Raw genomic sequence first — 22,256 nt, forward strand, 5'->3', positions numbered from 1 at the left:
TTAGCTTTCAACGCTTGTGAATCTTTGTAGAAAATCTTGAATTTTACCATTATGTTTGTGCATGTTGACAGTCAAGAGACGTCCTTTGCAATCATCAAAGATTGTTTGGCAAGGCTTTGCGTAGAGCTAGTTTTTCTCTTTTAATGCTGACTTTTGACTATTTGAACTAAACTGTGGACTTTATTTTTTCCTCAGAGTACCGTGTCAATATTGTCACGATATCATCATGGGATATTTTTGAGGTTACCAATGATAATTATTTCCTTTTTCACTGGAGAAAATTTGCTTTTGCCTTGTGCAGATGATAGGCTATCTCTGCAATTGGAGGTTGAGTTGGTATTTTCTTGATAAAAGAGGCCCATTAGAAAAATTTTCATGTAAAATTATTCAATGAAGGAATATACAGTAGATATGCCCAAAATGTTTATGCTCATTATTGACATCAAGTCACAGAAAGGATAAAACATACACTTGTGCGAAGTGAGTTTTAGTAGATGATTTGGAGAGAATAATGGAGAGTGAGGCTTGCATCACAGCTGGCTTTGGTGGGTGGAATTGTTTACCTTCAGTCAGTGAATTGATAAGGAGTCGATATCTTATCATTGATTTCCCTCCTCCCACTGAGCCAGATGCTTTCATTCCTTCAAACTTCCTTATTCTTCTACCCGTTTCCCTACTTTGATGTTATCGTCAACTTCTTATCAGTTAATGGCAAGCATTTTAATTGGCTTGTTTGAGGAGAAAATTAATTTTTTGTGGGTGACGTAAGCTTTTCTGCAGCCGTGATTTTTCCTTTTATTCGTATTAGATTTTTTAGAATCTGTTTTATTATAGTCTGTGCTGTACATATTATAAACCTTTATGAAATTGATTGATACGACTCTGAAGAATCTATGAGTGAATTGGTTTGCTATGAAGATTTGAATTAACAGCTTTAGAGACCAGGCAATGATTTGTGTAGAATGTGAGTGACATTTGCATTGCCATGAAGCTCGATTGCTTTATGCCGGAAGATCCGGCAAGGAGGGCCAGCAAAGAGCTTGAGAAAAAGATTGCCTTGTGGAACAAATCCTACAAGCATGCTATTAAAATATTACTTTTGGGTAAGTTCATTCACTTTTTTATGGAATGACATGGTCAAAAAATGTTTGTCCTTCAATATCTATGTCTGTCTATATGTAGAGTATTGTGTTACTTCAGTGCATTTAATCAAAATGTCTCTTAACCCCACGAAATTTGTGGGATGGCAGATAATTTATTGGTAGCAAGAGAGTCAGTATTCAGGGATAATCATGGTTCACACTATTATAGTTAATATTATTTGAGCACTACAATTTTGTTTGCCACATTGAATAATAATGGGCGTACCCAGCGAGGGGCAGGAGGGGGCAGCTGCCCCCCCCCCTAGAAGCAAAAATCGCATATGTCTTTAAGGAAAATAATATTTTTTCAAGCAAATAATTTTTAAAACTAATGAAGAGCTATTACAGTTTCCTTATAATGTTGATTTCATTCACATTTTCCATGCTGCTGATTCCAATGGGACTGTTCAAATGGTTATCTTTAAGATGGCTCTCCAATTAAATCTGACCTACAACTTGAACAACCATGGCTTGCCCCCCCCCCCCCCTCGTTTGATCCTGGGTACGCCCTTAAAATAACATGCATTATTAGGTCAATCTAGTTTTTCTTTGAACTGGTGTGAATTTTTTACACTCATGTACCTGATTGACTATACAAATGAGGTTGAATGGCTATTATTTTGATAAAGAGGCTGAGCAGAAGAATTTAAAATAAAATTATCCAATGAAGATATACATCCAGAAGATGCACCCAAAATATGTTCAGTATTGACACCCATTAGCAGTAAGGATAAAACATACACAAATGATAACATAATAAACATGAACAAATGTGAAGCATGATAATGACATAAAGCAATCATGTTTCACTCTAGCTCATTGTCAATTGACAAAGAGTTGGTTTGAAGCTTTGGTTCCAGTATGATTGCTCAGTGTGATAAAGATTCCTTGACAATTAACTTGGGTAAATGGGTTTAGTGAATCGAGTCAGATCACCAATGGGGTCTCTCTCTAAGACTTGAAATTGAAATCCATTCAATGAATTCCGGAGATAGGAGGGAAATATAAGTAAGTCTTGGTGAGAAAAAAATCTTCCCCTCTAATCCATCCTCACATAAATTTAAATTAAGAGAATGCAAAAGTTGGCCACCAATTTTCATGAGTTGACGGCAGTGTTAAGAGTTCTGGTTCATTTACTCATTCAATGAAAACCTTTGATTAAGGGAGGTAGTTGCTCGCAAGAGAGCAAAAAAACAAGGAAACACACAAGGCTGAGGAGTTGGGGAAAGGAGGTCGTTACCTGCTTAGCATGAGTTTGTGATGTCATCCGCTTTGCTTGGAAAAGATTTGGGCCATCAATTTTTGTGGCGATCAGCTCAAGATCAGAGCAACAAATCAGACAACCAGGGTTCATGCCAGTCAATGATATAAAAATTGAAACTGGAAGTCATTTAAAATGACATGGACATTTGGTCATTAAATTACGGTCTGGGGAAAAACCCCAGAGGCACAGCAGAAGGATGAAAATCATAGTCAAATGGATGGAACTTTGCTGCTTTTGAGCTGCAATTCGGCATTTTGATGCCGTCCTAGCTGGGTAGCAATGGGTGGTACCAACTCAGCACCTCTTGACATTATTTTTACAACTGTTACTTGACTTTGATACTGCTACTAGACTTTATTTCACTTTACATTTAATTTGGTGCCTTTGTCCATAAAGCCCCTAAATGTGACTGCTTTCACACTGACATAACGATACCTCCACTGCAAAAATGCTCAACAATCGCCCACCGCATCAAATCCACTCATCTAGTAGCCCAACAATACCAATCCGCTCAGCTGGCAGTGTCTGGAGCATAAATGCTCACCTCCATGCTTGGATAATAGGAGATGAGCGTTTATGTTCCAGAGTATGTACTGCCAGCTGAGCGGATTCGTATTGTTGGGCTACTAGATGAGCGGATTTGATTCGGAGGGCTATTGTTGAGTGTTTTTGCGGTGGAGGTATCGATAAAGTCAGGGAAATTAAAAAACTTCTGACAGGAAATTTAGGATAATTGACAATGGAAAGTTGTTAATGGACCCTGACAAAACAAAATTATTGTCTCTTTATTTCTCAAATTCCACCATAAATCGATGATATAAGAGGTTGGTGAGCGACCCTGTTGGCTGACAATGCTCCAGACATTACAATGCCAAGAGAATACGGTTGGTATTTGGATGATACATATTGAATCTGATGGTCAGGCTTTGATTGGGCAATAGGGCTACAACTATCCGACTATCAGAATTGTCAGCTTCATTGGTGGATTTAGGTGGGGTGGGCCTCTCCCCTGTAACTTTATGAAAAATTAAAAAAATGGTAATCTTTAAGATGGCTTGCCGCTGAAAGCTTTTATTTAACCAGCCTACAAACAATGTTTTAAAATAATTGATGAATATCGAAAAGTCACTTGCCAACGCATATCAGACCTCAGACACACTATCGATAAGAGGTGTTGCATACCGCCAAGAGCCATGTAATGAAACCTTCCCACCAAAAACAGCATCCGTAAACTGCCCCAGGTCAATGTTGACCTCTGAAGGCTGGATATATTCCAGTTGGTACTTGTGTACAGGGAAGGAATTTATTTGGCTATTTTTGGGCAAGAGCAAGGGTCATGGAGACACTGGTGCAGCGAAGGGGTGGGGGGTTGTGGGGGATAAACCCCCTCCCAGAGCTCAGAGAAATTTTTAAGTTTAATTCATTTTACTTAATTGGATTAATATTACTAATAGAATAGTGTGATGACTAATAATATATCCCTCAGAAAGCCGTAAAAATTACCATTTTGAACCATTTATCTTAAAATTCCACAATTTATTGATCTCGCACCTACCGCTTATCCTGGTGGGTATTCCATATCCCAACACACCCAGGTATTAGTTGCACCTAAACCCCCCAGCCTTTATTCCTAGCTTCGCCCCTGCGTGGAGATATGTTGTATGGAAAGCAAATGTTGGCTGGGGGATTGTAGCAGAAGTTAATGGCAATAGCAGTTGATGTAGCATTTACATAGTGAGAGGGTTGTGGTCCTGGTCTGGGAATTTTGAAAAAATGTATATACATTTTAAAATGACATTTTTGTGGTGCTCCTTACCTTGAGACTTGCTTGGTAAGCGCACATTTTGAATCAAATAAAAAAAAATTATGTCATGTTCATCCTTTTTAACACTTTGAGTGCCGGCTGCTAAATTTAAAGCCCTACTGAAAAATCCAGCCATTTTTACTATATTCGTACATTTTTTAAATCATTAGCATCAAAAATATATTTATATCGATGTGCATTTCAATGAAAATGGACTTTGCTCTTCTTTATGAATGAGTTGAATAACATTTATTGCTAATTTTTAAATATATAATTTAACAATGAAAACCTACAGTTTTTGAAAAATAAAAAAGTTGCAACATATGATGTATCGCCATAACATGCATGATAATTTTTTTAATACGCTCAATTTGAACTATTTAAAGCTTTGAAATCATAAAAAAGCATTGTTCCAAGCAAAGCATTATAAATCCTCGATGACAAAAAAGGGTCAATGCACCCTCAACGAATGGTCCATAGGCCTAAAGAATTTTCACACTTAGTGGCCCAAGATGAGGATGCCGGTAGCTACAGAGGACTTTTCGTCCTCAAGACATAAAGTGAACTCTTTTTCCATCGAGCAGTTGCTTTTTAAAAAAACAAAACCCCTAAGCAGTAAACTGGAAAAGTACCACGGGCAAAACATTACGGCTTCACGCATACAAAGCCAAGTAAATGGAAAGACGTAATATTACGTCCATGGCAATCCTCGGAAGGATTAGCAGGACGTAATATTATGTACGTCCATGGCACCCAAAGTGTTAATCACCTGGAGTAGGGCTTACTACACCCAAATCTCCCCCCCCCCCTGGATATGCCCTTTAGGAATGGCATTTTTAACAGATATTAAGGTGAAGAGCAGAGATGATGAGATCTAGAGGATGACACGTTGCTTGAAGATATTGCTCTGCATTGGGAAACCTGTTGGGAAAATAAAACTTAAACCAAGGAAGGATTTAAGTGCTTTCCCGGTGAACTACTGTGATGAATGTTTCTTGGGCCTGCAACTGGGCTAGGCTCTCCATTTCTGCCGACATTTTGAATGAATGCTTTACTTTTGTCCTCAGGGATGATTGATGGCAAGTGTTGAGGTGGCAGGCTTATTTACCGTCATGGATGGGTGAGGTCAGTTATGATTAAAACAGCCAGCTGTATGATCTTCTGCTATATCTAAAATGGTATTCAATGCTTTGCTCAGATTTAGCCCGTAGTCTCTGTTGAAGTAGTTGCTGGCTTGATGTATTTCTATGGCCTCATTGGTGATTCTATCCCAGAAATCAATCAAATGGCAGAGCAGTTTTGTTCGGTGCAATCTTATGGCATGGAAGCGGTCAATGGAATGCGGCTAGACTGCCGACTTCATTGACTGGCTTAGCTTATAATGACAGTAGGAGTCCTTTGTCATGTGGTATAAAAGTACCTCTCAATGTTGTTATCCATAAAATATGTTTCTAGGAATGTGCAAAAATTCCCTGTGGGAGAAATGATTGATCTTGACTGGGATTTGAATTTGGATCCCTTAAACTCATACCAAACACTCCACCACTTCAGCTATTGAGGCATCTTCATCTCTTGTAGATCATTCTGTTCTTATTTGAATAGCTTGTGTGTGATACCATATGCTTCCTTGCCCTCTAGAGAAAAAAACTGCAAAGGAAGAGGATGCCTCCAAACTAAGTGTGACCATTGGCTGAGAAAAGCTCTCCTTAATCTTAAGCAAATGCAATAGAAATAGCATAGCCTATCCATATTCCCAAAAGCTATAAAAAGACCTCTAAAATTGATTTAATGAGTGACGTGCTGAGTGAGCTGTGGTAGTTAGAATACCTACTTTAGTAATTGATCTAGGCCATTATAAGCCAAGTTTAGTTATTGTGAAAAAGGCATTTCAGATTGCACACAGATGAAGGGAAAATCACGTTACATGGATAGGTACTCGCTGTGAAAAAGATCTGATGCTTTTCCGGTGTGTGCTGGTGGTGAAGGTTGCTTGGGTGTCCCACTCGCTAATCTCCTCGATGACTGTTGACGTTTCGGGGTAGGAGTCGCACTCTATCGTCAGGGCTGAGTATCCTGGCGTGGAAAGTGGTCCCCATATATACCGCGAAGAATAAAAGAACATCAGTGTCAACCTGAAAAATTTGCGGTGGCCGAACAAAGCCTTAATGAAAACCAATCTATCCATTGGGAAGATGTGAAGGTCATATCCAGAGAGAAGAAATATGTATTGGGAAAGACTTACTAAGGAGGCCATAGCAATCCGGCTATCGGAAAACATTATCAGTAGAAATGGCGGTTACTCCCTGAGCAACAACTGGAAACCTGTCCCATGAAGATTGAGTCCGAGGAAAACCAAGGATCAATCAGAGGGAACCTGAGACACCGGCACCGGTATATAAGGCGACCACTTTCAAAGCCACGATATTCAGCCCTCATGATGGAGTACAACTCGTAGCCCGAAACGTCGTCAGGCATGGAGGAGATTACGAGGTGGAGCACCAAAGCAACCTTCACTACCAGTATTAACAGTTGTCTGATGCATTTTGCAGGCTCTGGAGAAGCTGGGAAAACCACAGTTATTAAGCAGATGAAGATATTACATATGGATGGCTTTACTGAGAGGCAAGATGCCAAATAACTTATTATTCACTTACACATGCTCAGTACATACTTTTGTGTACGTACGAAGCTGGTTATTATTTGCATGATATTTAAAAATATTTTTTTACACATGATTTTGGCAGTGAAAGGCGTGAAAAAAAGAATGAGGTTCTCTCAAACATTCATGAAGCCATCACGTGCCTGTGTGAAAACATGCCAATGCTACAACCACCTGTATCATTGGAGTCGGTAGATAATCTAGAAGGGGTGAAATATATTCTTGACGCAAAGCCATTATCCTTTACAAAGGTAGGAGAGAAGCAACAAATGCTGAATTTGAAAGTGTTTTTATTTGCGGATTGATCCTTAATTTTAATTCTAGTGGAGTCCTTGAAAAATATTTCTCTTATTCTGCAGGAATATTTCGATTGGGTGGCTACTCTGTGGAAGGATAGGGGAGTCCAGGAATGCTACCTCCGTTCAAATGAATTCCAACTTATTGACTCTGCTAAGTAGTGAGTACCTTTAATGCTAAGTGCCTTCTTCGTACAGTGTAAACCAAAAATACCATACCCTCAATTTTTTTATCACTTGTGATTTATCCTGATTTAAAATTCAGACCACGAAATGAGCTGATTTAAATCCTGATCTGATTTTAGGTCAGACCTGTTGAAGATATAAATCAGCTAATTTTTTTTTATATAACTTTTAAATCAGACTTGAATAAATTTTAAATCTGGTATGATCTGAAACTTTTATGCATAAAAGAGTTAACACCTTATTAGGAAGTGGTATCAAAGATCCAATCATTCTGAACAGATAAGATCCAATTTACGTTCTCACAGTCAAAGGGATAAGCTAAAATATACTAATAAATAAACTTTTCTCGGGTTACCGTGGGGGTAAGAAATTGTAAGAGTGCCTTACGCTTTCTTTCCTGAGGAAACCCAAGAAACGTTTATTAATTCTGTTCACCGTGAAAACATTAAATCATACATAATGAAATTTAATATTAGTATCCTAAGTAATACAATATGTATTTTCTATGAGGTTCATCTAATATCTTACTTTTGGAATTTGGTTATTCCCAGTGCTATTTTCCTTTTCAGCTTTTTGGATAAATTGAGAGTTGTACAAAAAGATGATTACATCCCATCTGACCAGGTAACCATGGTTTGTATAATCTCAGAATAAGATCTTTTTAATTTTTGATTATTGTGTATATTTTAATTCTCATGTTAGGATATTCTTCAAAGTCGCCATACAACCACCACAATCCAAAAAATATCATTCAATGTGGACGTCCCTAAAAAATTTCAAGGAGGAATTCAAGAAATTTGGATGTTTGATGTTGGTGGACAGAGAGGCCAGCGCAAAAAGTGGATTCAGGTATGTTCGGGTTCTGGAAGAATGAATGTACCTACATATTAAGATTTTATTTGGGGCGCCAGTAGGTTTAGTGACTGTACTCTGTTTAATAGAGACATTGGAATATAAACCTTTGACCAATGGAATACTGCTGTTCACACAGTTCTTCAGCAGCGGAAGACATTCATGGATGATGGGAGTAATAACAACTCATGACCCAACTGGTTTTGGCACTTACGGTGTATTTCTCAATGGTACATCTCCAAATATTTTGGGAGCATTTGTCACATTTATGGGAGTTCAAGAGGGGTGGGAGGGCTCAATGAAACAGGGAGCTTGGCTGAATGGCCTTCAGTCAGGTGATTTAGTGTGGGATTGTGTTGATGAAGAGGAGTACGTAGTGCGAGTGCAAAGAATAAAAATGGAGAATGAGGCAGTGGTGGTGGGTCATGGTGCAACATAGGAGTGGAAAAACAATTTTAACCCTTGGATGGTAGGAATGTTTTTATACGTTTTGCACGCAATCTGCGTGAAAAACATTTTTAAACGTTTGACCATTACTCGACTACCTGCAGGAGTTTCCCAAAATTTTTATTGCTACCCGAATATCTTGCACTTGGGCACTTTTCCTCACTATTGCTAAGGGGCTTAATTCTCCAGGGCCTGCCCTCGCGGCAGAGGGTGTATCCTGGAATTTCTTATTGTACTGGCCATTTTGGATTCTTTTGTTTCCACTACACACTTAAAAGTGCCAACAACAAGTGCCCAAAAATGTAAGTCCATCCTTGGTAAGAAAGAAGGAAGGGTCACCCTGGACTATAAATTTATCTATTAGATAAAGTATAAACATCTAATAGATATCTACATATAGATAAGTAGTTATCTAATAGACATCTACTGTAGATATCAGTTAGACATGCTGCTGTTTTGACAATTATATATATCTAACAGATATCTACGATAGATGTCTATTAGATAACTATTTATCTATCCGTAGATACCTAATAGATGTTTATTTTCTGTGTGAGAAGGTTCACTCCCTCCGAGACACTTAGCCAGGCTAGAGAGGAGAAATATTTCTTGCTTCTCTCTGACACTGGCTGGTGGCTAAAATCATAAAACTTCTGCTGCCCAAGGGTTTACTTTGGCACTACATAACCACTCCCATCATCATGATAAAATTACACAAAGTTGAGCCAGCAGAATTAAGTCTTTCATTACTTTGTGTCCTCAATAGGGTAGTTTCCTTCATCAAAGAAAATGAAAGACATTGATTGCGATTCATTACCCACCATTTGTGTATTCATAATATACAAATTATTTCGTTTTAGAAATACCGGTTTAGACGAATGGTAATGGTCAATTTTATCCTCATTTGAAAAAGGCTAGATTGGCGCCCACGCAATACCACTCCACGTGACGTCACAGGGACCTAGTTTCTATATGAGTAGATAGGAGTTATACATTGTCTGAGATTACCAATGCATGCATGAGGCGCAGAGCTCAGGGAATCATGTCTTAATAATCACCTATTAAAACTGGCTAAGGTCGCAAAGTTTTCTTCGTTTGATAAGGTATTAATAATCCTTATTTAAGCCAAGCGCTACCAGCTAGCAGGGTACTCAGCTACCCGCTAGCAGCCTGCGTCGTATCAGCGCTCAAGCCTCCCTCAAGGTCACCCCACAGGGCGGCAGCGGGATCGAGAAATACGTCACACGGAGAGATTTCCCGGCATTCATACTTACCCGTCGCGTATTCGGGCGCTTGAAAATTTTCCATTTTCATTAAATCGCAAAAAATAGATATCGTCATTTAAAAATCTAAATGCGTGAAATACGTACTCCAGGAGTAATAATCTTTCGATTTAGGCAATAAAAAAATAATAGGAAACCACCCTATTATGTAACTGTGAAGAAATTTATAAATGGGGCAGTGTTTGTGAAATGTGTTCGGGCTCTATATTCCCATGTCTGTAATAAAGACGAAGGCTTTAAATGGAGAGGAGAAGAATAAGAAATTCTCAAAATTCATTTTCTCTCCATCGATCCTTAGGAATACAATAATGATAACATTCCTTGGGAGAGGTGAAATAACGAACAGTGGGATATAACACCCTCAAATTACAGAAAAGCCTACAAACACAATCTGTCTACCACTGAAAGAACTTTTACACCTTTATAATTAAAAAAACAAATGCACCCTTTAGGCTGCAGGTGATCCCAACTCGAAATTACATAGCACCATGATAATTGATTTTGATGGCATTTATTTTTCAAACAATTCTGTCAAGTTGTCTAAAGTAAATCCTGGAACTATTCATCAAGGTTTTTGAGGGGATTGAAGCAGTTCTTTTCATTGTGGCTTGCAGCAGCTATGATCAAACACTGAGAGAAGACACTACTAAAAACAGATTGGAGGAGGCTGTCAGCCTCTTTGATGATGTCTGGAATAGCAGGTTAGTAATGCTTAATTTTGTATTCAATCATAGGCGGATCCAGGGGGGGGGGGGGGGGGGGCACGGGGGCACGTGCCCCCCCCCAGACCCTCAAAAATATGCAAGATTTTTAATACGGTCCCATTATGATTGCGTTCGTTTTGTATTACGAGGTATCGTTGTGCCCCACCCAGAACAAAATCCTGGATTAGGCCTTGCTTGTGCCCCTCCCAGAAAAAAATCCTGGATCCGCCCCTGTATTCAATGATTTAAATTGTTTAGATAGCTAATAATGACAGCTATTGTTACTACGTGTCTGACTTTCTAACTTCATAGTTTTTAGTAGTTTCATTCCTCCGTCACATCTGTGATTAACCATGTGTATTTTACCATGGTAAACTATGAGCATGCTTCAATCACTGTCTTATCTCGATGGTTGGGTGGCTAAATGGGCTATTTTAATTCTTAAAAAAAGTATGAGCTGAAGCTATGATTGAGGGTGTCTGTGTGGAAGCACCTCTGGTAATCAGCTCTCAGTCATTACATTTAATATATTATCATAATCCTGTTTCTATTGGATTCCTGATGATTTTTAATGGTGTCACATTAGAGCTTCGACCTTTCAAGATAGAAAGTGTGGCTACTGCTTTCTGCTCACCATTAATGTTTGATCAACTAGGCCTTATTGGGGTGCCATTTTATTCTGTGTTTAAAGGCGCAACTACTTGAGTAATATAAAATGATTCAATTCTGAATATCCAACGTTGCATCGTGCCCTGAGAACAATGGCAAAGTTAGGCATTGAAACGTCAGCAGTAGGAGACATGACCTGGTTGGTAACCTTGAGAATAATTCATCTCGATGTTTCCTATGTATGAGACTCGAGCTGTTATTTATGATTAAGTTTAAGGCGTTCAAACTCCAATGTCATCCTCCTTGCATTTACTCAGATATTAATATTGTAATCGTCACAAAATACGAGGCCTTCCAAGCCTGCATCATCATATATTGTGTTTTATAAATGGCAGCGCGACTCAGTAAGGTAAATAATCGTCTACCATGATAGAAACTACGGGGTAGGATTAAAAAGTAGTAGGACTGAATTTCTGCAGTGCAAATGGAGAAGGGCTGGACCACCTGGTCATGATATGTAGTGAGGAGCCTTCCGAAGAGTCTGATATTTTGTTCCAGTCACCTGCAGCCAAGGGGAGAGTAAGCACACAGATTTCCGTGAACCTCAGTGAAAGAGTGCAGTTGCGATCCAAGATGGAGAAAAATCTTGAGCAGCTCTACGCCATTAAATTCTGCATCAAGCTCTGGAAAACTGTGACAAACACCCTCGGAATGATTCAGCATGCCTTTGGAGATGCTGCCATGTGCTGCTCAAAATTGTTAACAGTGGCATGAGCTGTTCTGGAAGGGGAGGGAGCTCCTTGAAGATGGCCAGCATGCCAGTTGCCAGACAACTTCAAGGATTGATGAAAATGTGGTCTAATTAAAGGTGTGGTGTGGTTCACAGGGAGTTCGCAACCTCTGGACGGACTGTGAATGCAAGTTCTTACGTGGGCATGCTTGACACATGTCCTCTGTGTGCAGTACCAATCGGCAATTGTTGGAAGCTTCACCATGGCAACGAGCCGTGCTACACCTTGCTACTGGGGAGGGAGTTTCTGGCCAAGCACAGGGTTACCATGTTGCCTCACCCCCAAGCTCAAGGGCTCAAGCGAGACTTTGAGGGAAACCGAAACAGCTGCATAGAAGACGTCCAAGGGGACGTGTCAGCATCTCTGAAGGGGATCCTGGAAAGGGAGTTCCAGAAGGCCTACGCACTGTGGAAATCGCTTTTTACGCATTGAGTTGTAGCACAAGGGTGCTATTTCTAGGCATACTAAGGATTTTCACCGATTAGTTTGATAAAAAATTTAAATTGATTCATTCTTGCTTCTTTTTGATCCCACCCTGTATATCAGGTGGTCTCTCAAAGCCAACGTAGGGGTGTGATGCCTCACTCACACCCTAGTCATAGTGTGCCCCCACTCGGCAGCCAATCAGAATAGTTTTTGGGCGGTAAGTGTTCCCAATGGTGCCACACCATTGGAGGAGCTCAACTGCATTTGGAGAGAAGTTCTTCAAAGGCCTCTTATCTTTAAAATTACGTAACATAACAGATACACTGATCTTAGACCCCTATGCCCAGGATCAAACCCATTTACGCTTCTGCTTTAACCAAGCATGTTTCACATAACTGTCTTGGAATTCAACTCCATTTCAACTTTTTCAATAATATCTGTTCTCTTTCGTAACACTTCATGATGGAATTAAGTAACCCTTAAAGTAAGAATGGTTAAAACCTAGAATATTTTTTATTTTTCAAGTGACCCATCTCCAGAAAACTGGAGCATACTGTGGAAGTGATAATGAAAAAATTAATTGCGTTCACCTGCCTTTGCTGTTGGATTTTAAAGATTTGGTTTTTTATCCATCCAATAAAAATTACCATCCCATGATTGTGACTTTTGTGCTGTTTCAGATTTCTCATTGACTCAGGATTTATTATATTTTTAAATAAGCAAGATGTTCTTGAGGAAAAAGTTAATAGTGGGAAAAGTATAGCTAAATACTTTCCAGAATATAGGAAATACATTTTACAGATCAGAGGTAAGAACTGCTCAAATTTGCTGTAGCCATGATTCACTAGATATAATTTGTGCTTGAATTTGAAAAATGAGACAAATGTGGAAACTGTCTCTAGGCCTTTTATTTTTCTCTGTGGTCTTAAAATTGTGATAATTTTCTTTTCAGCTGGAAATCCCGAAAATGAATACGTCAAGACTAAATACTTCATCAGAGACTTATTTATTGTAAGTTTCACTCTTCACTGTTTTCAATCCATGTCAGTGGAAATTTTGAATGATGCCAAAAAATTCAGAGAAAACCACACAAATTTACGTGGGAATTGTCTGTTACAATGAATGGACCACACCAATTTTCTCTGATTGGTTCCCCCAGCAAGCCTTTGCTTTCTCTGAGCCATATGTTCCAGAATCTTTTGTCTGGGTCCGCACTATTGCTGTGAACTCCAGTCATTATATTAAGTTTCAACTTATATTTCAGACCTAATTTTGGGCCAATCTCTGGCATTAAAAAGATTTGGACCAGATTTTGGGAGTGGTTTAGAATCCTCCATTGAATGTCACAAGAAGGACTTGAATTTTGTATGTATACACACATAATTGTGTACTATATATACAGGGTGTCCCATTTATCTTGACCACCCGAAATAACTTTTTGTCCAGATGTAAATTCAAAAATGTGTCAAGCAAATGTACATTAGCTGTCAGGGGGACATTATTCAGCATGACTGCCTTCCTTGGAGATTTCTTATTTACAAAGATATGAACAGCGGTATGTCTTTTTTAAATGGCACCAGGGTTGATTGATTTAAATCACTTTGATTTAAATCATGATTTAAATCACTTGATTTTTATTTTTTTAAATCAGGTGATTTAAATCATAATGTGATCTATATGTTTGATTTTTAAAGAGTCAAGAAAAGGAAGCTGTAAGTGTATAATTTTGATTTTTATTTCTTAATTAATACAATGAATTGACAGTTATCAGCACAATGGTGGCTCTTAAATAGAAATGATACCATATGAATGCATGTAACATGAAAATTAAAAAAAATGGCTTTGGTTAGAATACTAGTGTATCCGTTGAAAAAAAATTGTTTTCTGATTTAACTTCTAAGCGTAGGCACCATACAAAGTTGCAATTACAGAATTTTTGTAAACTTCATATGCTTTAGAACCACATAATACAGTACATTTGATACTTCCAATGGCAATTTTATATTATGCTGGCGTAATTTTTAATTTGATACCATTGGCATTTCCATAGTTCTCTCCCCTGATTGACTAAATGTTGTATTAAGTTTAGAGTATGTTGCCTCTTATTGTTTCTGCAAACGATCATTCTCCAACATGCTGCCCAAATAGTTAGTATTGCAAATAACTGAATTTTTGATGAATGGAGAATCATAAAAATCTCATTTAAATCAATAAAATCCAATTTAAATAAAAAAAATCAACAAAAATGATTTTTTTGAAAAAAATCATGATTTTTATCAACCCTGTATGGCACCCTATATTTTTTATTCGGAAATCCATTGCCTCTTCTAAAGACTTATTCAAAAATGTAGCACAGTGGACCATTAACATGTTGCGTACGGATGGTGAGAATTCTTGTCATTTTTTTCCCGAACGTTCCGGACGGATGACGAAGATTCTTGTCGTTTAGGCATGTCAACCTAAACAATTTTAAAGTGTACAATACGTTTTCGTTAGTATGTTTTCAGTTGTTGTTCGTTATTCATAATGAATTGATGCATCATAACGTTTGATTGGGTAAAGTTGTATTCTAAACATTAACTTTTTAACCATCTTTAAACCAAAGGCATTACGCCCTAATTACACCTCCACCCAAAATTGGCGTTCCTAGGAATTTAAATACCCCGGTACGCTACGTGTTAACATAAACACAACGTTAAGAAAACATAAGAAACTCATCCACTTACTGGAGTTAGCAGCAAACAAATTTCAAGCAAGTCAAAACATAACACAAAAGTCACTTTGAGTACGGATGACGAGAATTCTCGCCATCCGTACGCAACATGTTAATGGTCCACTGTGCTATATTTTTGAATAAATCTTTAGGAGAGGCAATGGATTTCCGAATAAAAAATATAGGGTGCCATATAAAAAAGACATACGGCTGTTCATACCTTTGTAAATAACATAGCTACAAGGAAGGCAGTCATGCTGATTAATGTCCCCCTGATGGCTAATGAACATTTGCTTGACACATTTTTGAATTTGCATCTGAACAAAAAGTTATTTCGGGTGGTCAAGATAAATGGGACACCCTGTATACATGCAGACATGATTGAAGTCCATGAGTCTTGGGGTAGTGATAGGCACTGCATGAACGAGTCAGCACAAAAGTGCAAAATAACACTTGCGTAAGACAGTTTTTTTGCCTCCAAGTTTATCAATGACAACATCAATTTCATTCAATGTATTATCTAATTAGCAAAATACACCTCCCAAATGTATTAGTTCTTACTGTAGATAAAATTAACATCAAGGCTAGCAAATCATCTTTATCAATTATTAATAATATAATTCAGCCAATTTAAGTGCCAAAAAAGGTACAGCAACCGAGAACCGGTGATTTTAACCAGTGTCTTCATGATGATTTTTTACTAATCAGATTTTGGATGAATAACATTTAACTTTGTTTTTCCACATAGTTTTTATTAAAACACTGATATGGCTAAAACGATTTATGTCATCTTCTGGTAAGTATCATTGGGAAGCTACCAACTTTGCTAATTAGATGATAACTTGAATGAAATTGACATTATCTTTGACAAGATTAACATTCGGGAAAAAATATCTCAAGCAATTTTTAATTTAGAGTATTAATGTACTAAAAAGTTGTCACTGCCACATTTTAGTAATAAGAAACGTGAAAATTTAAATTCCATGTGTACCATTTCTACTTGATCTTCAGGCAGTTCAAGCTTGAGTAACCACATCTACAGGTGTGAAATTTTGGTAGAACATATTTCTTTATGTCCAAAGCGCCTAAATCCAACACTTCAATCATTATTTTATGCAATGGAATTTAATTACATATAATTAATATGCTGGTTTGAATTCTGCACTCCCTGTTTGAAGAAATATTGACAGCAATTGCATCATGTAGGTACAGGTCATTTTATGTAATTATAATCATAATAGTAATCCTACTACATATTTACTTCTTCAAAGAGTAATTTGTAATTGTAAGTACAGTTGAGGACCTTAAATCCAGAAAGCTTGGGACCTAAGGGTTTCTGGATTTCTGGTCTTCATGGTATACTTTATTAATTAATTAATGCATTCAGACTCTTGTGTTCGATATTAGAGATCCCTACGTGTGTCCCTGCCTAGGTTGTGAGCGTATGTTCATAGCGTGTGCTAACTTCCTACTTGTCCCAAAAACAATGCTCGGAAAGTGGTGCCATGAGGTGGCAAGTCCAAACACTACGAGAGGAATTTTCAAGCGTTCCGAATTTCTGGATTCCGGGTTTGAGTTCCTCAAATGTAATTACAAATTTGACGGTGCAACTTTAATTGATTGATAATGTATTGATATTTTTCTTTTGTGGTAGGATGTGACAAAAAAAGGACGCCGTCAGACTGATAGGAAATGGAGCTTGGGCCCTGGGTTCACCGTGACTGCAGAGGAAGGAAACGTTCAAAGGGAGGTGTACACTCATTTCACTGTCGCAACAGATACATCCAATATAAAGACAGTTTTTGAGGATGTACAGAGCATGGTGATGATGTGGAATCTGGAGAATATTGGCATACATTGAGTTTTGAAATCTTAGGATTAATTCAGGGCCTATCCTACATAAAAGCCTGTGACAAAAGAGGGAAATTAGGGAACAACATTCTAACTTACATTGTAATATTTTTCAATCAACTGCCAAATCATTTAAAGCCCTTTAATGTTCTTTTATACATCAGTATTGTGTCTACGAAAGATGATCGGCTGAGATATTAATAAATAATCTTTGAAGCTGAGTTTAATGAATGATATATATGGTGCAGCTCAGAAGTATTCTAATGCCTCTGTAAAATAAATATGGTAAGGTAAAACAAGATCATTTTTTTCAATTTACTCCTGATTGACAGTTGTGGTATCCTTTCTCTTTGGGAGACTAGATATGAAATCAATGCAACACTTATTAGATAAGTCCAATGACAATCTTGGTCTTTCCTTTTTCTGAGAATATGATCCATGTTTCTTTTTATACACACTGATGGTAGAAAACCATAAGAACTATGTATTAATAAAATGATGTTATAGCTGGTGGGTTGACTTCTCTGCTAAAATATAAAGTATTCAAAATGACGTATTGACAGATGTGATTCATATAAGCAACCTACCTGACCACACCACTCCTTATTCATGGAATGGCCATGAACTAGCCTGTAGCATAACTTTATGGAGTCACCTGCAGGTGCGATAAAGTGCGGAGGAAAAATCATCCCATTTATTCATAATAAATCTGGATGTTGAAAAATTAATGTCGGTTGCATCAAAATTATTAGTGTGAATAGATGAAGAGTATGCATGCATGTATGTGCAATATTCTTTATTAATGAAAAGTTAAAGTTTTGATCAGATTTTATTTCTTCCATTAATGCATTCCCTGCCACGTGCCACCATTGGGTATCTCACATAAACTTTTGAACTCTTTTTCCCACAAACCTTTTAGCAACATTTGCAACTTTTTTTTCCCACTACAACCTTGTTGCAGTGGAAAGGCTAGCACGTGCCTATGAACCCTGCACTGCAGGGAGTAATTCTCAATTACTCCCAATAGCACCACCCATGCCAGATTGGTGAAACAGTTAAAGGAAATAATTAGGGAAATCCTGGGTAAGAAAAATCTGGTATTGATGGGGGACAGGAATGCCTACATTCAGGGAAGGAAGGTGTGGTAACAATATGGAAGAGTTTGCACTAGGAATTCGAAATGACTGGGCATGTTTTTCAGGAGGAACATGTTATTCTTAAAAAATACACAGTTTAAATATCATCATGGGTGGATGTTCACATGGAAGAGTCTGGGGGGTATGGAGAGATACCAGATACTACATCATGGTTAGACAGAGTTTCAGGAATAGTGTGAAAAACTTGTGCAGCTTCCCTATGGCCAAAGCAGATTCAGATAACAACCAATATGTAGTTACTTGGTGGCAAAATCCTAAACGCCCCTTCTGGGTCCTTCGTGCACAGTGCCTTGCTGAGGCAGTGTGTCTGTGAGCGTTTAAGGACAGGGCTCGACCGTGATTTCACCTTGGGATTTACAAAATTCTCATCTCTCGGGGGTTATCATTCTTCGAATATGAATCAACCTCATTTGCACAGATATATTTCTGGCTAATTCGACGGATCTTACAACCACTTGGGAACTCAACTCAGTTAATGATACTCCTATGGATGATTCACGGCATGGAAGAATTATGCATGGCAGAGATGCATTGAATGATTAAGTGAAAAGAAAATAAAACAACCATTTACAAGCAGCCTGCAGCTTTTCCTGGCCAAAAAAAGCCTTTAAAATAAGACCTAGAGGCAGATTCTACCACAATTATTGGCTAAGTAATGATTTATTTTTGTAGAGCATGCTAGGAAAAAGTTTGCTTTTTTAGTCATGTTTACAACCCTGCTGTATGAATTTTGTGTATAGCTGAGGGCTAAAATTTTGTTTATGAGTAGTTTCATGAGCTTTAACTAAAGTCCACTTTTCTGTGATGATTTGGCATGGAATGACCCATATGGCAGTCAGAATCACTGGCGGTTGTGTAAACTACTTGCCTGTCCAACTTATCCCTTTCGAGACGGCGGAGTTTTCGTCTTACCATGACTGCTGTACTGAGCCCCAAGAGACTCTTCTTTCTCGTGGTAAGGAGCATTTTTGGAGGACATTCGTTAACAAGGGTCTCGCGGAACCTTTTTCAACCACTCCCCGCTGGGACTCCGCAGTATCTCGGACTCCGAGAGTAGTTGTCCTCCCTCCTCTCCGGGTTTACGACAATACCTGCAGCATTGGTTCGCGGTCAACTTATGTATTGTTTATATATATTTAGCACATGGATAATTGTTGCTTGCACGTAAATTGCAGACTTCGAATTGAATTCCTCATCTTTTCTGAGCATTGTCAAATTTTAAATGAAGCTCTAAGGTCAATATTAACGCATTGAATGCAGCAACAATTTCCATGTTGATGTTTATACAGAACTTAAGATATAAGCTAACCATTTTACTGCCACCGGGCCGCTATATCGGCCCTCGCTGGTTGAGCGAAAACTGCCAGGGGCCGATTTATCGGCCTGAATTATTTCACTTTTTTAAAATGATTGTGGCCTTTTCAATGGCTGTAATTTATGTAAATCCCCATAATCTATCTACGGTTATAAGATGTAAATATATCTTAAGAATTGGGAAAAAAATCTAGACAAATTAAATTAAGAGGTGGCTGAAAATTTTAAAAATCTGAAATGTTGCTAATTCCGGAAAAAAAGCCTTGGCAGTCTTCGCACACCCCTCCTGAAATGGGCTGGCAGTAAAAGGGTTAATTTATATCATAGAATTTCGTTTAGAAATTGTGAACTCAGCTCAAAAGATAAAGAATTCAATTTTTAGTTTATATTTCCTGAGAAAAGAACAAATATGTACTTATTTCGAAAACTGACTGGATAAACAATAGAATGACCGCGGTCCCTTACCGCTAAGAGGGGTTATAAAAGACGAGGGGTCAGGGTACCTACTCCCGGATTCCGAGGGTAAATCCTAAACCCCGCGGTGTTGGGTTCCGAAACAAAGACGTCCCGCGACCGTCATAAAAGGTGGAGAGCTAGAAAACGTATATACGGCTTTCGTTCTCCTGGCCAAGAATATCTCACATGTAAATATGCGGCTTTCGTCTTCCGGGTCAGGAAACGTCCACACGTATATGAACGTCTTTAGTAGGGAAAAGGTTAAAGCCACAGGTTTGAGTCCTGCGTGGGTAGGTAGTCCATATCAAGGCATGGATGTACTTGAACGACTATTGTTGGCTTGTTACAATACCCCAAAATGGTACTGGTTTTGGTAGTATGGAAATAAAGATACAAATGCACAGAGCCCTCCTCTGGATAGGAATGGAAAAACAAATGTGTGAATAATAACTCAGTACAAAGGTCATTATTTTCTCAATCCTTTTGTTTACAAAATTATTGGGACACTATCAAAATTAGAAACCTATCCTCTTCCTATTAACTATGCGAATTCTTCGATTACTAATGAATTAATTGCGGTGAGTAATTTGATCACTACTTGATATTTTGCTCCATTACAGTGCTATTATAAGGGAAGTTGTTAAGAAGGACATTTAATACCATAATTGATAATTTGACCTGACTTCTTAATTATGTAATTTAATGGCTTGTTAGACCGTACGTGAAAATACATGAAGTTATTGATAAGCTACTTCTTCAAAATACATATACATAACTACATGTGCATGTCCAATGATATTTTGGAAAGACGTTACATCAGAAAAACATTTATTTTTCAACTATTTACACGTATTTAACATTTGTAGTTGGTGCTTTCAAAAGTAACTGGATAATGTTCTATATTAAGTGTTGCCAAGGCATTACACTTACTATTAACTACAAAATTAAATGAACTCCTTTTACTGCAATACAACACTCGATCCCAAAACTCCAAATTTGGCGTAGTAATTGAGAATGAGACTTTGTTCAAGATCTTTCCGTGGTTTATGGAAGAATCAATCATAAAGCTCACCGCCAATGTTGGAATATTTACACATCAACTGGTGAAATACCTCAAGCCAAACATTCAGCTAGTGTTCGACTGTTTCCCAAATGTGACTCTAGTAGAACACATGCATACGAGAACCATACTTCGCCCCGGGTTTTGGGTAGTCTTCCGGAAGCTCAGGAGTAGCATCAGGGTATACTGCTGCCGGCTCAGAAGCAGGCTTGGGCCGATCCGTGTCATGTACTTTCGGCCGGCAAAAATAACCGTAGTCAGGTCGTTTGATATTTAACTTATCCAGCATACATTTATCAAAAACTTCTTGGGTCTTACGACACCTGCAGATGAAAACAAAATTGTAGGACACAAGAAAGCATACAGGGCGGAACTCGGGCATTTAAGCGACAAAGAAAACGGATTCTCACTTGGAAAACTCTTGTTTACAGCTCGACTTATCAATACAAGTGGCGTATTGTGTAAATTCATTGTAACATGCTGATTTCACTTTTCGAAAAAATTCCAGTGCACAACATGTGACCGCTTTTCCTTCTTGGATGCACTTACGGGGATCTTTTAGTTCATCTCGACACAGTATAAATTCCTGTAAATTAATACATCGAATCAGTAAGGACGAGAAACACATAGAACTTAAGCTAGAATATGATTGGCATTCCACTACCAGTGCAGCGGTTTACAGTATAACAGTAATCTTTTCCTGCGCTGGTAGGTATTAAGCAGTATTACACATTAGTATCTAAAGCGACAACATATTAAACACAAATATATACACACATTGTTTTTATCTTCACAATATTTCCCAAAGTGGAACGAAGCAGCTCTTAACGACGGAGCTCCAACATTAATTTCCGTCACTGTTAACTCCTCCTCTGTTGGTAAGGTTACATCTGTAGTTATAACCATGCTGTATATCTAACGTCAAGAAAATCTTAAAAATCTCTGTATATTTCCAGCCGCTGGAGAGCCAGAAGACACACAATTCCAGCAGCTGAAAATTTACTGTAGGAAATGAATTTCGAACTGCATTTGTTTGTTTAAATGTAGTTACGCCATATTTTAAACTGTAGCGCTGTGTTCGCCATTGTACTATAAGAAGCGGTCTTTCTGGATTTTCAAATCTTCAGTAGATTCCTGGCGCCCGTATTTCTTCCTGTTTGAAAGTATTTCAGCAAATTTGATTATTTTCCTGGCTGTTTTTAATGGAGATATTTCACCAGGAAGAATCAGCTGTACGTCTTT

The 22,256-nt window shown here is 38.1% G+C and overlaps 2 protein-coding genes across 2 annotated transcripts; one reads left to right on the forward strand and one right to left on the reverse strand.

Moving 5' to 3' along the window:
• The first annotated feature begins 629 nt into the window (after nt 1–629).
• Nucleotides 630–17,579, forward strand: LOC124166130 (guanine nucleotide-binding protein G(f) subunit alpha). The gene is made up of 11 exons (XM_046543787.1): nt 630–755; nt 835–1,103; nt 6,760–6,832; nt 6,955–7,120; nt 7,229–7,326; nt 7,921–7,975; nt 8,054–8,200; nt 10,504–10,634; nt 13,144–13,271; nt 13,416–13,474; nt 16,831–17,579. Exons 2-11 carry the CDS (start codon nt 986–988, stop codon nt 17,035–17,037), a joined length of 1,182 nt encoding a protein of 393 aa, XP_046399743.1. The 5' UTR covers nt 630–755; nt 835–985; the 3' UTR covers nt 17,038–17,579.
• A 3,186-nt stretch (nt 17,580–20,765) lies between these two features.
• LOC124165645 (NADH dehydrogenase [ubiquinone] 1 alpha subcomplex subunit 8) lies at nt 20,766–22,047 on the reverse strand. The gene is made up of 3 exons (XM_046543118.1): nt 21,792–22,047; nt 21,425–21,600; nt 20,766–21,337 (listed from the first exon to the last, which is right to left on the reverse strand). The coding sequence occupies exons 1-3, from the start codon at nt 21,918–21,920 to the stop codon at nt 21,115–21,117; spliced, it is 528 nt and encodes a 175-aa protein (XP_046399074.1). The 5' UTR covers nt 21,921–22,047; the 3' UTR covers nt 20,766–21,114.
• Between the last annotated feature and the right edge of the window lie 209 nt (nt 22,048–22,256).

This window comes from Ischnura elegans, chromosome 9 (genome assembly GCF_921293095.1).
Source record: "Ischnura elegans chromosome 9, ioIscEleg1.1, whole genome shotgun sequence".
Lineage (NCBI taxonomy): Eukaryota > Metazoa > Arthropoda > Insecta > Odonata > Coenagrionidae > Ischnura > Ischnura elegans.

What these genes read in the sequence shown, in the direction of transcription:
- LOC124166130 (XM_046543787.1), top strand. Translation starts at nt 986, where the DNA reads ATGAAGCTCGATTGCTTTATGCCGGAAGATCCGGCAAGGAGGGCCAGC. An exon ending in AGCGCAAAAAGTGGATTCAG is followed by an intron (nt 8,201 to 10,503) that starts GTATGTTCGGGT and finishes CTATTCATCAAG; the next exon opens with GTTTTTGAGGGGATTGAAGC. An exon ending in GATGATGTCTGGAATAGCAG is followed by an intron (nt 10,635 to 13,143) that starts GTTAGTAATGCT and finishes GTGCTGTTTCAG; the next exon opens with ATTTCTCATTGACTCAGGAT.
- LOC124165645 (XM_046543118.1), bottom strand. Translation starts at nt 21,920, where the DNA reads ATGGTTATAACTACAGATGTAACCTTACCAACAGAGGAGGAGTTAACA. An exon ending in ATTGTGAAGATAAAAACAAT is followed by an intron (nt 21,601 to 21,791) that starts GTGTGTATATAT and finishes ATTAATTTACAG; the next exon opens with GAATTTATACTGTGTCGAGA. An exon ending in TGTAAACAAGAGTTTTCCAA is followed by an intron (nt 21,338 to 21,424) that starts GTGAGAATCCGT and finishes TTTCATCTGCAG; the next exon opens with GTGTCGTAAGACCCAAGAAG.